The sequence below is a fragment of the Callorhinchus milii genome, unplaced genomic scaffold (genome assembly GCF_018977255.1).
Source record: "Callorhinchus milii isolate IMCB2004 unplaced genomic scaffold, IMCB_Cmil_1.0 Scaffold24, whole genome shotgun sequence".
In the NCBI taxonomy this organism is placed as follows: Eukaryota; Metazoa; Chordata; class Chondrichthyes; order Chimaeriformes; family Callorhinchidae; genus Callorhinchus; species Callorhinchus milii.
This window is the reverse complement of record NW_024704765.1, coordinates 543,081-556,984: the sequence shown is the minus strand read 5'-3', so window position 1 is coordinate 556,984 and position 13,904 is coordinate 543,081. Positions and strand designations below refer to the sequence as shown.

General features: G+C 42.5%; 1 protein-coding gene across 2 annotated transcripts; it reads left to right on the top strand.

Moving 5' to 3' along the window:
* The first annotated feature begins 696 nt into the window (after positions 1–696).
* On the top strand, positions 697–13,653 carry LOC103181339 (podoplanin). Of its 2 annotated transcripts, none has more exons than XM_007897751.2 (4): positions 697–985; positions 9,269–9,490; positions 11,284–11,401; positions 11,596–13,653. In XM_007897751.2, exons 1-4 carry the CDS (start codon positions 913–915, stop codon positions 11,600–11,602), a joined length of 420 nt encoding a protein of 139 aa, XP_007895942.1. In that variant the 5' UTR covers positions 697–912; the 3' UTR covers positions 11,603–13,653. The 2 variants fall into 2 exon arrangements, with proteins under 2 accessions (XP_007895942.1, XP_007895941.1); XM_007897750.2 differs by having other exon boundaries at positions 9,269–9,523.
* Positions 13,654–13,904: the final 251 nt, after the last annotated feature.

Here is a 13,904-nt window from a genome sequence, read left to right as displayed (position 1 = left end):
TAATCTTCCATTTGATATAGCGCCTCATCTCATCGTCAAAATGTCTCAAAGTGCTTCAGATTATTAATCTATAAAGAGGTTTTGACTGTTTGGTGATGAGTTGCGGCAGCAGTTGTGCACTGCGGTGTCCAACAAACAAACAGCTTTGATGTGAGAAACTGATTTTGTTGTTGGATTATTTAATAAGGAATGTACAAACGTTGACTCCCTGAGATGTGGCCATAACCTTCGGCACATTTGTTGTTTTAGAAATGTGATAATTGCATATTTTGAATGAATTACGAAATGGGGGTAAATTGAAGGCCGTTGTGGAAGCTGCAGTCGAAGGGTCTGACAAACTGTTTTCATTTGCTCTTTTCCCCCCAAAATAAATATTAACAGAAGCCAATAATCCCTGAAACAGCCCTCACCGTCTGCGTCTCAGTCATGAACTCATCACTAAATGTAACTCAATGGATTCCTTTCAGATGAAGGTCTCACTTTCCCGGCAGTCAGATTGCTCTGTTTGTATACAAGTTTTTTTCACATGGGTACAAAGTGAATGGGAGAGAGCGAGAGCGGGAGACAGAGAGAGAGAGAGAATAAATCTCAGCCCTGCTTGAGAAGGAGGAGAAGGAGTGTAGAACTCCCCTCAGCCCTCCTCCACTTTCCCACGTCACTTTCTTTTGCAATTTTTTCCATCTTGACCTCACTCCTTTCACAGCCTCTGAAGTACACAGGAGCCTGCTCGTTGTGAGGCTGTCGGCAAGAGCTCTGCACAGTCTGGCAAACTCTTTGCTTGTCACTGACCACCCCTCCACTCCCCACAACCGCTGCTCAGTCCTTGCCAGCTCTCGCTTGTGAAGCTCAGACGTTTTTATATTTTTAAAATTTTTATATTCAAAAAAAAGGTAGAAAAGCAGATTGTGAGCAATGGTGAAGGTGGGGATTAGACACTTGGCTTTTCTGTCATTTAGTGTATTTCTCTGCGTTTCAACCCAAACAGGTAAGAAAGACACTTTTATATACTGTTCAGAATGCACTCCAATCCGATTTGGGGGAAAAAAGGAGGTGTTTGTTTAAGGGAGAGGAGTTTTCATTGAAATTTCTCCACTTTAAACATATTTTTGCCACTAACTTTCACTCTTTTACTACTAGAAAGAGAGTCTTGTTTAGGATTAGCTCCATGTATTTGTATCACTTTAATATTAATTCTGCCCATCTTGGAATTCCATCCTGCAAACCAAGCTGAGCTTTTGGTCAATGCTATCAGATGTGCTGGGAGTTTTGACTTTGGCTCAACTCTAGGGCACGAGATGGTGGGTTTGAGCCTCAGGTTAGGACTTTGAGCTGATGCTCCAGTGTAGTGCTGGGGGACGCATTGCATTTTCAGAGGTGCCTTGCTTCATATGAAAAGTTGAACCGACCCCCCCATCTGCCTGGATGTTAATGATCCCATGACACTTTGGGAAAGGAAAGAGGAGTGTGCTGGCGGCCAATCCTCCAGGTTAATTGATCGTTCCCTTCATGGCTGTTTGATATTTTGTTGTGTGCAAAAAGCTGCTACGTTTACCTACAAATCCATTACTCGTGTAAGTGATAGAATAATGCAAGCCTTTTCTGCTTCCATTGATTAGTTATATTAAATAACAATCCTTATACTTGATACAGCGCCTTTCACGTCATTAAGACGTTTCAAAGATCGTCACAGGATAAAACTTCAAAGGTAAAGTAGAGTGACTGTGTGTATTAGTAATATTAATAATAATCCTTGCATTTGATATAGCACCTTATCATGTCTTTGAGACGTCCCAAAGCCCTTTGCAGAATATACTGTGAAGTGAATTGACTGTATATTTTGTGGGCAAAATGCGGCATCCAATTGCGCACAGCAGCGTCCCACAAACGGTCATGGATTGAGTGACCAATATTTTTTAAAGGGATTATTACCCCCAGAAAAGCGATCTGCCAATCGACTAACAACTGGGTTCTTACTTACTGCTGGGTAAACAGAGCCATGTGGAGTAAGGAAACTTGCCGAACATTTCCCGTGCTGGGAATCAAACCCAGATCCCTCGCTTGCGAGGCAAGTGCTCTAACCACTGAGCGATAGGACTCCACAGTACTGAGTTGTGCAGAGAATAAGGGAGAGCAGGGATGCGTGAGCAGGAGGCGATCTCTCCCAAAGGCTGCACTGAGCTGAGGCTATCATTAATTTCACAGGGTGAAGGAGTCAAATAATTCAGACCCTGGAAAAATCCTACCTTTCTCACATGTAACACTGCGCCTCCAAGCCCTTCACTGGCAGTTGCTATCAGGTGTAGTGACTGTATTTATAGACAAGCACAGCAGCCAATTTTGAGATACAGCAAAGTCCCAGAAATTTTTTTTTTTTTTTTTGGCCAGCGGGTATCTGACAAATGCGAATACCCCTCAACGTGCTTAACAGTATCCAAACCAAGCAGAGATTTCCAAGCATCCCACCAACACATGGAAATCCCAGAGATAGATTGTTGGAATGGATTGCGCTCTCTCTCTCTTCCTGCTTACCTAATTCCGGAGAGTATTAGGCGCAGGCTGGCAAGAGCCAAGGCTTGGGGACCCCCAGAGTGTGCGTTGGGGTAACTGCTGGAGTCTAACCAGTTAAACCCATACATAGCTTGGCCATTGATATCACTGTCTGGCCAGCTTTCCTGTTGCTTGTCCAGCTAGGACCACCCGTTAGTGCTTTGGCTGCAGGGTGAGCAGGAACTGAGTGGGATGACTGCCTGCCCCAGTGACTGGTCTGCCCTTCCAGGTCCAGGCTGGCTGTGCTGTTATCAGCAATGTCCCATAAACAGCCATGAAGTGAATGATCAATTTATCTGAGAATGTCAGCCAGGACCGCGAGAGAGCCTGGCGTCTTTAACATTCACCTGGACAAGTGGAACAGAAGCTTAGGATTTCATCCAAAGCTCTGCACCTCTGACAATGCAGCGCTCACTTCCCCCCAGTACTGTCCTGTAGCGTTAGCCTGGGGTGTGAGCCCCAAAGGTGGGCTTTAAGCCAACAAACTTCTAACCAGTGTTGACTGGTCCCCGAAAGAACTCGGGATTTTCAGGTAAAATGGGGTGGGGGAGGCATAAAACCTCCGCGCAATTAAAACGTGTCGAAACGGTGGGATTTAGCTGGTGATTGGTGATCGGAGCTGTCACTCATCAGGCATCTGGGCAATGATTGCCTGATCCAAGCTGTGCAATTGGCTGCCGCGTTTCGCCCACAAATATACAGTCAATTCACTCTAGTCTATTCTGTGAAGCGCTTTGAGATGTCTCGAAGATGTGAAAAGCGCTATATCAAATGCAATATTATTATTATCATTATTATTAAAAAGACAGCACCTCTGAGAAGGTAGAGCTTCCCAAGCATTGCACTGGAGTCAGCCTACACTGTGAGCTCAGTCTCGCTATCAGGGCTTGAACCCACAACCTACTAATCTGGAGACGGGAGTGCGAGTGACTGAGCCAGGCTGAGATCTGGATGTGTAAGAACCCCTGGTATATGAGCAGGGATCCTCAAAATGACACCCAAATCAGATATAATTGAAAGAAACACATGTGGCTAAAATAACTCAATGATTAAACCCTGCATTTAGAATTTGGACTGGAAAAGTACGATGCTTTGTACCAGATTGGATAATTATTGGATTACAGAATATTGGAATGTGTTGTGAAATAGGGCATTTTTTCATGTGTTTCTGGAAACACTACAACGCTTGATCACTTCAGTCACTTTACAGTGTATTCTGTGAAGTGCTTTGAGACATCTTGAAGACGTGATAAGACACTATATCAAATGCAGGGATTACTATTATTATTATGATGATTGCCCAAGCACTGCACTGATGTGTCAGCCTTGACTAGGAGTTCAAAATCCTGACACGGAGGCTTGAACCCATAGCCTTCCGACCCCGGGGTGAGATTGTGACTGACTGAGTGATGATGACAACTAAAAGCACATTTTCCTGAGCGCTCTATTCTGAGAGAGGTGCCGCAGTGAACGACACAAAAGCACATCAATACCAAAGTTCATTACAATAGCAAACACACGCTGCACACAAAGCAATATTTTAGCAAAAAGTCAACTTGTTCTTTTTATTTCTCTGAAAGGCGCCTTCGAAATGTCTGCTCCGTTTTTTGTCAAGCACCTCTATCAGGGATGTCTGAAAATCCCTCCCTCTTTCTCCCAAATTTCCTTTCCCTTTCTCTGCTAGGCTGTTGCGTTACCAGGGAAACTGGTCGTGGAAATAACATCCATTTGGTAAATATTTGCCCAGTGGCCTCATTGCTAAATACAGCTCCTTTATCAGATAGCAGTTCAGCCTTTCCATGCTTGCCAGGCTCTCCTGCAAAACATCTCTACACATTAAACCTTCTGTTAGTCCAGATCAGCGTAACCCTTCCCCTAGTGTAGAGGCACACAGCTCACTGGAATGGGACTGAACTAGGGAGGGTAAAGGAGTGGAATTCAACAAGAAGGAGATGGGAAATGCTGGCAAACAAAATAATTTTGCCCACAAAATTACAATTCGCTTTACAGTGTATCCTGTGAAGCACTTTGAAACGTCTCGAAGACATGATAAGGTGCTGTATCAAATGCAAGGGTTATTATTATTATAATTTCTCCCATTGGGGTAAAGATAGAGATATTTCATGACCGAATGATTTGAAACGCTCCCAAAACCTTCCCAAGATAACTCTCGCCATTGAAATTTTAATGAAAATGACTCTGATTGATGTCTGATTGATAAGTATTCCAATTGCCACGGAAATGTCCTCAGATATTTTTTGGAGCAAATGGTCTAGACAGCAGATGTTTTGAAGGTAAACGATGCAGATTGTCCACAGATAAATTATAATAGTTCTTACGTTTGATATCATGCCTTTCATGTGTCGAGGACATCTCTGTTAGTGACTGTATTGAAGTGAAAAAAATATTTTTTTTTTCTGGGAGATATTCAGCAAGGAGCAACTTCCCTTTTCACCCAGTGTTGCGGGATCCTTAACAATCTTTTATTGTCTCATCCATACAACGATGCCATCAGAAACGATGTCATCGATATGTCGTTGAGAGGAGGGTCGGGGTGAGGATGCACTGTAAAGTGTGACAGTGTGTGTTTTGTGGTGATTGTGTGATACAATCATACAGAAATAATACGCTGCCCCAGTGAATTTCAGACCAGTGCTGGCTTAACTCGTCTCAGTCAGGGCAACATTGGGCAAAGGGGGTTGGGAGCGGTAATACAATTGGCCTCAGAACCCCAGGGTCAGGGTGAGTTAAGGTTCTGACACAAAGGCGAGAGTATGACTGTCTGTGCCAGGCTGGCACCTCGCTTGGGCTGATGAAACTGACGCTAGTGGAACTTGGCTCCAAATTGAGTCGGCACCTTCAAGAGCAGGTAGGACAGGGTAAAGCCGTCACCCATTAGAGGCAGGGGAAACATTTACAAGCTGGCTCATGGGAAGTGAAATAAATCAGGCCCCCCAGGACAACCCTAGACCTGGCCCTTGGCTACTGTGTGATTGGCAGATGGTCAGAGTTTGAAGTGGCTGATGATAGTTGTGTCATTGGGAGGAGGCATGTTAACAGCTGCAAGGCCACGCTCATAAGTAAAGCATGTTCTGCTGATACAGAAGAACAGAAATGTCACCCATATTCTGCTATCATATTGCATAACTTTGAACCTGCCTAGGGCTAGGGCCGCTACTATGTGTGAACAGTGTCAAGACCTGTTTTAAGATCCTCCTCTTCGACCGTACTTTTGGTCAACCTCCTACCACTGCCCTCCCCACCCTCCACCCCTTCTGATCCCAACCACGGATCTCAGACTGTTCAGCACCTTCGGACATCCTCCTGATGTGAAAGGCGCTAGGTAAATGTAATTTGTTGTTGTTGTGTCACTGTCACTGGCTCCGGCCTGTAGTCTGTGCTCTATCACATCACACTTTGTTTCTATGGAGGCTGTGAGCTCAATCCCCACCTTGCGAAATACAAGTGTTTCTCTCGGGGTGCGGGCCAGAAAATTGGTCGCTGTTTGCAGGATGTTTCTTGGTGGAAAATAGCCGCCATATTTGCCTAAATAAACAGCTACTGGGTTTATTTAACAGTAGTTATTGTAAAGTGCTCTGAGGTGGCTCCTTAACATGGAGCCTGACCAATGGTACAATGTGAGCCAAACCCACCCTCTCCCCATAGCATCATGAACACACACATAGCAATCAGAATCACGTTAGTTTTCCCCAAATGTAGCGGCTCATTTGCTGAGATAATGATAATATTAATAATAGCCCTTGAATTTTGATATGGTGCCTTATCATGTCAGAAGGACACGTCAAAGCGCTTCACAAGATTTACTGTGAAATGAAATGACTGTGTATTTGTAGACAAGCCATAATTGCGCACAGCAAAGTCCCACAAACAGCCATGACAAGATCAACTAACTGAGCCAGACAGACAGGGATTCTAACCTGCAGCCCTCTGATGTGTGAGCCTCAGGGGTTTACTCATGCGACCATACAGGGACATACAGATTGTGGAGTCCTGTAGCCCAGTGTTTAGAGCACTCGCTTTGCAAGTGAGAGACCTGAGTTCAATTCCAGGCAGAGGGCGAAACCTTGGGCAAGTTTCCTTACTCCACACAATTAAATAATAATCCCTCCAAAACCCAAAACAATAATAAATTGGTCATTTTCAATCTACGACTGTTTGTGGGACATTGCTGTGCGCAATTGGCTGCCGCGTTCGCCCACAAATATACAGTCAATTCACTTTACAGTGTGTTCTGTGAAGCGCTTTGGGACGTCCTCCCGACGTGAAAAGTGCTATATCAAATGCAAGGATTATTATTATTAGATTGTCTCTTTCTAAGCCAACGTGTCTTTGCCCATTCGCTTCATGTCCATTTCAGATCAGTTTCACATTTGCACGATGGGAATGCTGGTGATGTGTTGCACACACAGGGGAGGTCTGAGGCCGTAACAAACGCTTGCACTTAATTACCTAATTAGGATTAAATATAGAGTAATAGATTGTGGGCAGCGCTGTCAAGGCAACAATCTAATTTGGGGACTTGTGAGATGTGAGATCAGAAATCCTGAGAATGAAACTCAAGCAATTTATGAGCTCAATCAAGCTCAGCATTAGTTGAGAGCTGATAAAGCTGATATTTTGTAAAACAATTTCTGAAGTGATTCTGCATGTAAATCACTCTGTGTGTGTTACTGTATGTGACTACATGTGACTACATGTGACTGCATGTATACGTGTGAGTGCATATGTATGTGTTACTGTATATGTGACTGTGAACATGTTACTGTGCGAATGTGCAACTGCGATGTATGTTGCTATGTGTGCGTGTGTCTGCGTGTGTACGTGAGTATGTTACTGTGAGCACATGTATATGTGTGAGTGTGTTACTGTATGAGTTACTGTGTGAGTGTGTGTATATGTGTGAGTGTGTTACTGTGTAAGTTACTGTGTGTGAGTACGTGTGTATGTGTGAGTGTGTTCCTGTGTGAGTATATGTGTTATTGTGCAAGTGGGGATGGGAGACTAGACTTCAGATGTGGAAAATAAGGGACAGAGGAAAATGTTCTTACATCCTAACTAACTGAATAAATAGAGTGGATATGGAGACAATCATACAGTGTCCAGACCACACTTTATGATCATAAGAAAGATACAGATGGAGAAGCCTCATCGTCCCATTTGATCTCATCCTTCCAAAATCCCTGCCTTACTGTCTTCCAATAATAGCATTAAGCTGTTTCTTCAATGATTCACAGATTTTACTACCATCAGCATCTGTACTTTGCTGGCATTGGTCCCGGCTGTCGAACACAGGCAGCTTCACCAGACTGTGTTTGTAAACAAAGAGGGAATCACTCTACGCTTGAGGGAGAACAGGTGCCTCTTAGCCCAGCTTTGGTGGAGTCCTGTAGCTCAGTGGTTAGAGCACTCACCTCGCAAGCGAGAAACCTGGGTTCAATTCCCAGCAGAGCGAAACGTTGGGCAAGTTTCCTCCTTCAAAAAAAATTAGTCAATCAATCCATGACCGTTTGTGGGATGCTGCTGTGGGCAATTGGCTGTCACGTTTCGCTCACAAAATATACAGTCAATCCACATTGCAGTATATCCGGTGAAGCGCTTTGAGACGTCTCGAAGACGTGATGAGGCTCTATATCAAATTCAAGGATTTGGTAGCCACAGCAGCAAAGCCCTGAGCCTGGCATGATGGACAAAGAGTTGATGTCAGACACTGGGGCTGGTGCGGTCCCACGGTTGGTGTAACTTTTGAGGGTTTATAACCTAAGCCTTGAGCCAAACTGAGGACTATTGGGAAAATCACAAGAAAAACTGGAAACAAAACATTGATTTCAAACACTCACCCAGACTAATGTCAATGTTCAATGGTCCACTTCCGGGCACTACAACTCTTCACTTTCTGTAACGTTCAATAGTCACTGAAGCTGGGCCAAAGCGAGGGATTGGATGGGAAACTATCACATTACATTTTTGATTAATTAGTTCTTTTGGGTTTTCTTTAGAAATTTCCAGGATAGAATTGTTTTTAATGAATCTGAGGCCTTATTCAATGGCTATGGTTATGAAACTAATACGTTTTGAATCAACTTTTGTGGAACCTTCCAGGCTAAAGGGAGGAATCTGATACAGAGAAAAAATTATAATAACGATAATAATCCTTGTATTTGGTATAGTGCCTTTCATGTCGGGAGGACATCCCAACACGGTAACCAATTTGCACACAGCAATGTTCTACAAGCAGCCATGAAATGAATGAACAATTTTATTTGGAGGATTGTTGGCCAGGACATCAGGAGAAACTCCTTTCTGTTTTCAAATAATGTGATGGGATCCTTAACGTCCACCTGAATAGGCAGATGAGACCTTGGTTTAACGTCTCATCTGAAGGACGGCATCTCCAACAATACAATATCCTCCCCCCAGCACTACTTTGGAGTGTCATCTTAGAAATACATTAGTTCAAATCCCAAAATGGGGCTTGAACCCATAATATTGTGACCCAGAGGCAAGTACTACCACTGAGCCAGGCTGACACACATATATCTAAAGGGTGTTGAATAAAATGTGCCCGTAATTTTAATCTTTGCACATGTTTACATCAGGTAGCATGAGGTAGACACACAATAAGAATTGGACTGCAAACGATGGAACGGTTTCCAATGCTAACCCAACCACTAACTGTCTGCTATTCTTTTCTTCCATTCAGCGTCAGAGGGGGGCTCTGTAGCAGTAACAGCTGGTCCTGGTGTAGGAGGTTCCGATGAGAAGCAGAATGCCACTGTGTCTGAAATGTCCCTCCCCACAGCCCGTGAGGAGTCAGAATCCGAGTCGGGTGAAGACAGCAGCGAATCCAGCACCACATCATCTTCAGAGTCGAACGAGACAAATTCAACCGAGGACTTCAGACCTGATTTCGACGATGCTGAAGGTTCCTTTTGCCGCGATCACCCATCTTGCCTCTGTACTGAGCTGAAGCATTTGGTGTAACACTGTTCATGAGGGAATTGACAAGTTAGAGAATGAACAACTGACTGTTCCCTGTGGTACAGGGATGGAAAATAAGTGGACGTAATCTTACAATTAGAGCTCAGTTAGTTAGAAAGTTAAATCAAAAGATGTTTCTTCACACGCAGGGTTATGAGAACACACTGCCTCAGAAGGCCGTTAGAAGCAGAATCGATTAGGATGTTTAAGAGACATAGCCATATACTTAGGAAATACTTAGGAGAAGAAGGCCAAGAAACGGGATTGAAGGATCCATCAGGATCTGATAAACCGGTGGAAGAGGCTTCATGGTTTTCTCCTGATATTTAGGCTTAAAGCAAAATACTGCAGATGCTGGAAATCTGCAATAAATACAGAAGTGGCTAAGAACACTCAGCAGGTCAGGCAACATCTATGGAGAGAGAGACACTTTACACTCGTTCTGACGAAAGGTCATCGACCTGAAATGTTAACACACTTTCCACTCTGCTTAGATGACCGATTGAATGTTTTCAACGACTTCTGTTTCTATTCTATATTTAGGCTTTCCTATTGTGGATATCAGTTGACAATACAATACAATACAATACAATACAATACAAAATTATATTTGTAAAGCGCCTTTCACACCGGGAGGCCATCCCAAGGCGCTATTTGGCTCAGACCCAAATCTGAATGAGTTACACTGGTGTCTGTGGGGAGGGGCTGAAAGGCTCTGATTGTAAACAGCAAAAAAAAAGATGGTGCTGATATAACACAACCTCCGACTATCTTTGGGCTGAAACCATGTCAGAAAATCGGTGTTCCCCCCACCCAAATCTGCCAATGTTTCAAAACATACTTGGAACATAATTTTCAGGATGTGATGATTATTACACCGAAAGTGACATATTTATTCCAATGTTTTTTTGTGTGTGTGGGCGTGTGTGTAAGGGGGAAGTGGGGTGGAAATGAAGTCTGAAAGAGGTGGGAAGGGGGCAGGAATTTTGCATTGTAATCTTGTGTGAATTATAAATTTGTTATAGTTTGGATGCTATATTGCCAAGATGAACCGTGAAGTATCAAGGATTCCTTGACCTTCGGAAAAAGACCTTATTCTTTTGGGTGCCAGTGGGTGACTATCTTTTGGGTCAGTGAGTAGCACCCTCACAAGATTTGTGGGTTCAAGCCTCATTTCTGAACTTATGTTATGTTATGGTCCTCATATACTCCATGTTTACACTGTGGGGAGTACAGCATTGTTGCATGTGCTGTCCCTCACATGACACATTAAACAAGGCTCCGTCTGCCTGTTCAAGTGCAAGTTAAAAATCCCTTTGCTCTATTGAAAAAGAGAAGAGAGTTTTGCCCTGGCCAAGATATCCCCAAAATAAAAAAAAATGGTCATTCACTTCATGGCTAAATGTGCAATATTGCTATGTGCAAATTGGCTGCTACATTCACAGTCTACAAAATACACAGTCACTACACTTTACAATATATCCTGTGAAGTGCTCTGAGATATTCTTCTAACATGAAAGGTTATCACATCTAAGGATTATATATTTGTTTTGGCTACTTATAATAATCCTTACTTTTGATATAGCGCCTTATCATGTTTTCGAGACGACTCAAAGCATTTCACAGAATATATTGTAATGTGAATTGACTGTATATTTTGTGGGTGAAACAAAATACTTGGGATCTCTTTGACTCTGTTTGCATATTTATCACCTTTTGATGTGTCTGTTGTTACAGGGAAGGATTTCCTTGAAACACTGACTTTGATCGGGATCATCATTGGTGCCATCATAGCTGTGATTATCATCCTGACGATTATTGTTTTCATCATTAAGAAAATGTCTGGAGGATACTCGTAAGTAAACAAGTGGATGTGAAAATGTCTGACCTAATCTTAAAATGGTCAATAGACCACATCTACACTGCGTAATCATTAACAAGTTGAAATTTGTTTTGACATCTATTCTATTGAGAGCTGAGGCCTTGATGGCTTCAACTTTGATGTTTTAAGTACATGATACTAATACAGTCCTTTGTAACTGTCCACAGGCCATGAGGTGGAGGGAACCCAAAGATGAATAACTGGTTCTGAAAAAATAGTGGAGTCATTTATATCATCTGCTAAAATTACAAGTCACTGTTTGCCCCCACTGTCTTGGGTCCAGGAACCATCCAGCTCTGTCCATTAGAGAAGAGTCTGTTTTATTTGGGGGTGGGGGGGAAGGGAATTAGTTGCTTATCCCTAGTAGTAGCAATTTTAACAGAGAGTGACTGAGAGATTTAGTGACGAGGGACTCAAGATTTCTCATGTTCTTGGGCTTAAGATCATTGACTAAAAATTTAAGATCACTAGGAAAATTTTAGAAAGCTTACGTCTTAAGATCATTCTTCATTTCGAAGCCATTTTTCTGCGGCAGCGAGGAGAACTGCAGAAAACAAGCTTCGCAAGTGAGGCTAAGGCTAAGGACAGGAGGAATTTCAGGCTCCCGGAATGGATTTATATAGCATTATATAAATTCAGACCTTTCGTCTCTTCATTTTTCTTGGGGTGAAAATTGTGGTATTCAATGTTGGAATTCTATGGTTCTATACACAGTATTTAAAAAGGAGTAAATGGCAGGGATACAAAAAGGGGAAAGGGACTGAAAGGATTGTTCTTCAGACATGATGGCCTTCACCTTCATCTATGCTGTAAATTTCTAATTTTGACCAGGGTTAGTTATAACATCACCAAAATATACTGCCTTTCACTATTGGCAGGTTTGGGGGTGAACCCCTACCCCCCCACCACCACCCCTGCTCACACCTCTACCTCCCCCCTCCCACACATACTCTGGCACAATAGTTGAGATGCTACCAACAATGGACATCCGTGTTTCAGTGCAGCTAAAAACAGGAGCCTGGCTTGTGATAACATTCAAATGCCAGTTCTGGGGTTGAACACAGATTTGGAGGTGGCTATCCTGCTATTGTGGGGGTAGGGACATGGGGGCGCTCGCTCCCAAACCTGTTGATAATCGAAGACAGATTTGGAGCACAATTTTCTACAAAGTGATCACTATTTGCCAGGGCCAATTCCGACATCAATTGATGCAGTTTTCACCCTGTTGTTTCACCAACTTTATAATTGGATTGTTACTCTTCTGAGGTTGAACCAATGAAATGAATTGTTGGAATAACCTAGCAGGAGTTGTGTAAAGCATGCTGCCTGGGTATCTGGCAATCACTGGCATTAATAGACAAAGAACAAAGATATTCATGCAGCATCTGAATACCAGCAGGCCTGAGCTCCACACACCTCAAAGTTATCAGTTATCATTCTAATATGAACAATGGCTGGACTGATGTTTGATTATGTTACATGAGAGAAGAGACAACTAGTTAAAATTAACTCCTGATGACTTGTCACTTCAAGGGAAAAGTGCTCCTGAATTATCAGGAGCGGCGAGTTAGGCGTATGTATAAATACATTAATAATGCGACCACAATATTGAAAGCATGATGATTTAAGTGATAGTAACAAGTTAAGCCTGGGTCGAGTTATCAGAAGTTTACTGTATTCTCTTGGACATGCACAGTCATTAGGTAGAAAAGTTGGGGAGGTGTCCCACCTGGTGTCTTATTTTCATTTATAATGTCACGTGGATAACTGCTGCCACAATGGCTCTGAACAATGTGTATTCATTCTCTTCAGTTAAGCAGCAACTAGCCAGATTTCAAGGGGTCGCTCTGCAAACATTCCCACGTATTGTAAAGAACCTGTTATTGTTGGACTGTATTGCAGAACTCTAGGAAAAGCTGCTTGAAAAAGAATGAGGGAAGCTGCCATTTTTAGTGCCTTTAAATACAATTCTTTGCATTCTTCTGCAAACACTTCTGAAATATTGGATTGACAAATGCGACAGATTTAATGTGTTAGCTGAAAAGCCTCTTGTTTTATTCTGTACTGTTGTATAGTTCACAAAGCAATCTCAAAGGGAGTCCCCAATTATCTGAAAAACTTGGTTATGAAATGTTGTATTTTTACCCTAATCCCAATTAAAATCCACAAAATAAAAGTTTTGTATTTTTTTTGATTTTTAACTATTAAAGGTACCATTGCCAAAAGATTTGCTTGTTTTTAAGTTATTATTTACCTTGTTCTAGAAATTACTTTAAAAACAAACTCTGGGATTTTTCTCTTTGAATAGTTCCTTTAATATTTGCCAAGGAAGCTTCCAGTTATTGTTACACCCAACGGGAAAATTTCCTATTAATACTTCCAACGGGAAAGGCTAATAGTCTTATTGTTACTGTCAGTGGGAAGGAGCCTCCTTTTTTGCTTCCAAGAAGAATGTGCTTTTCATTGCAAGTTCGTA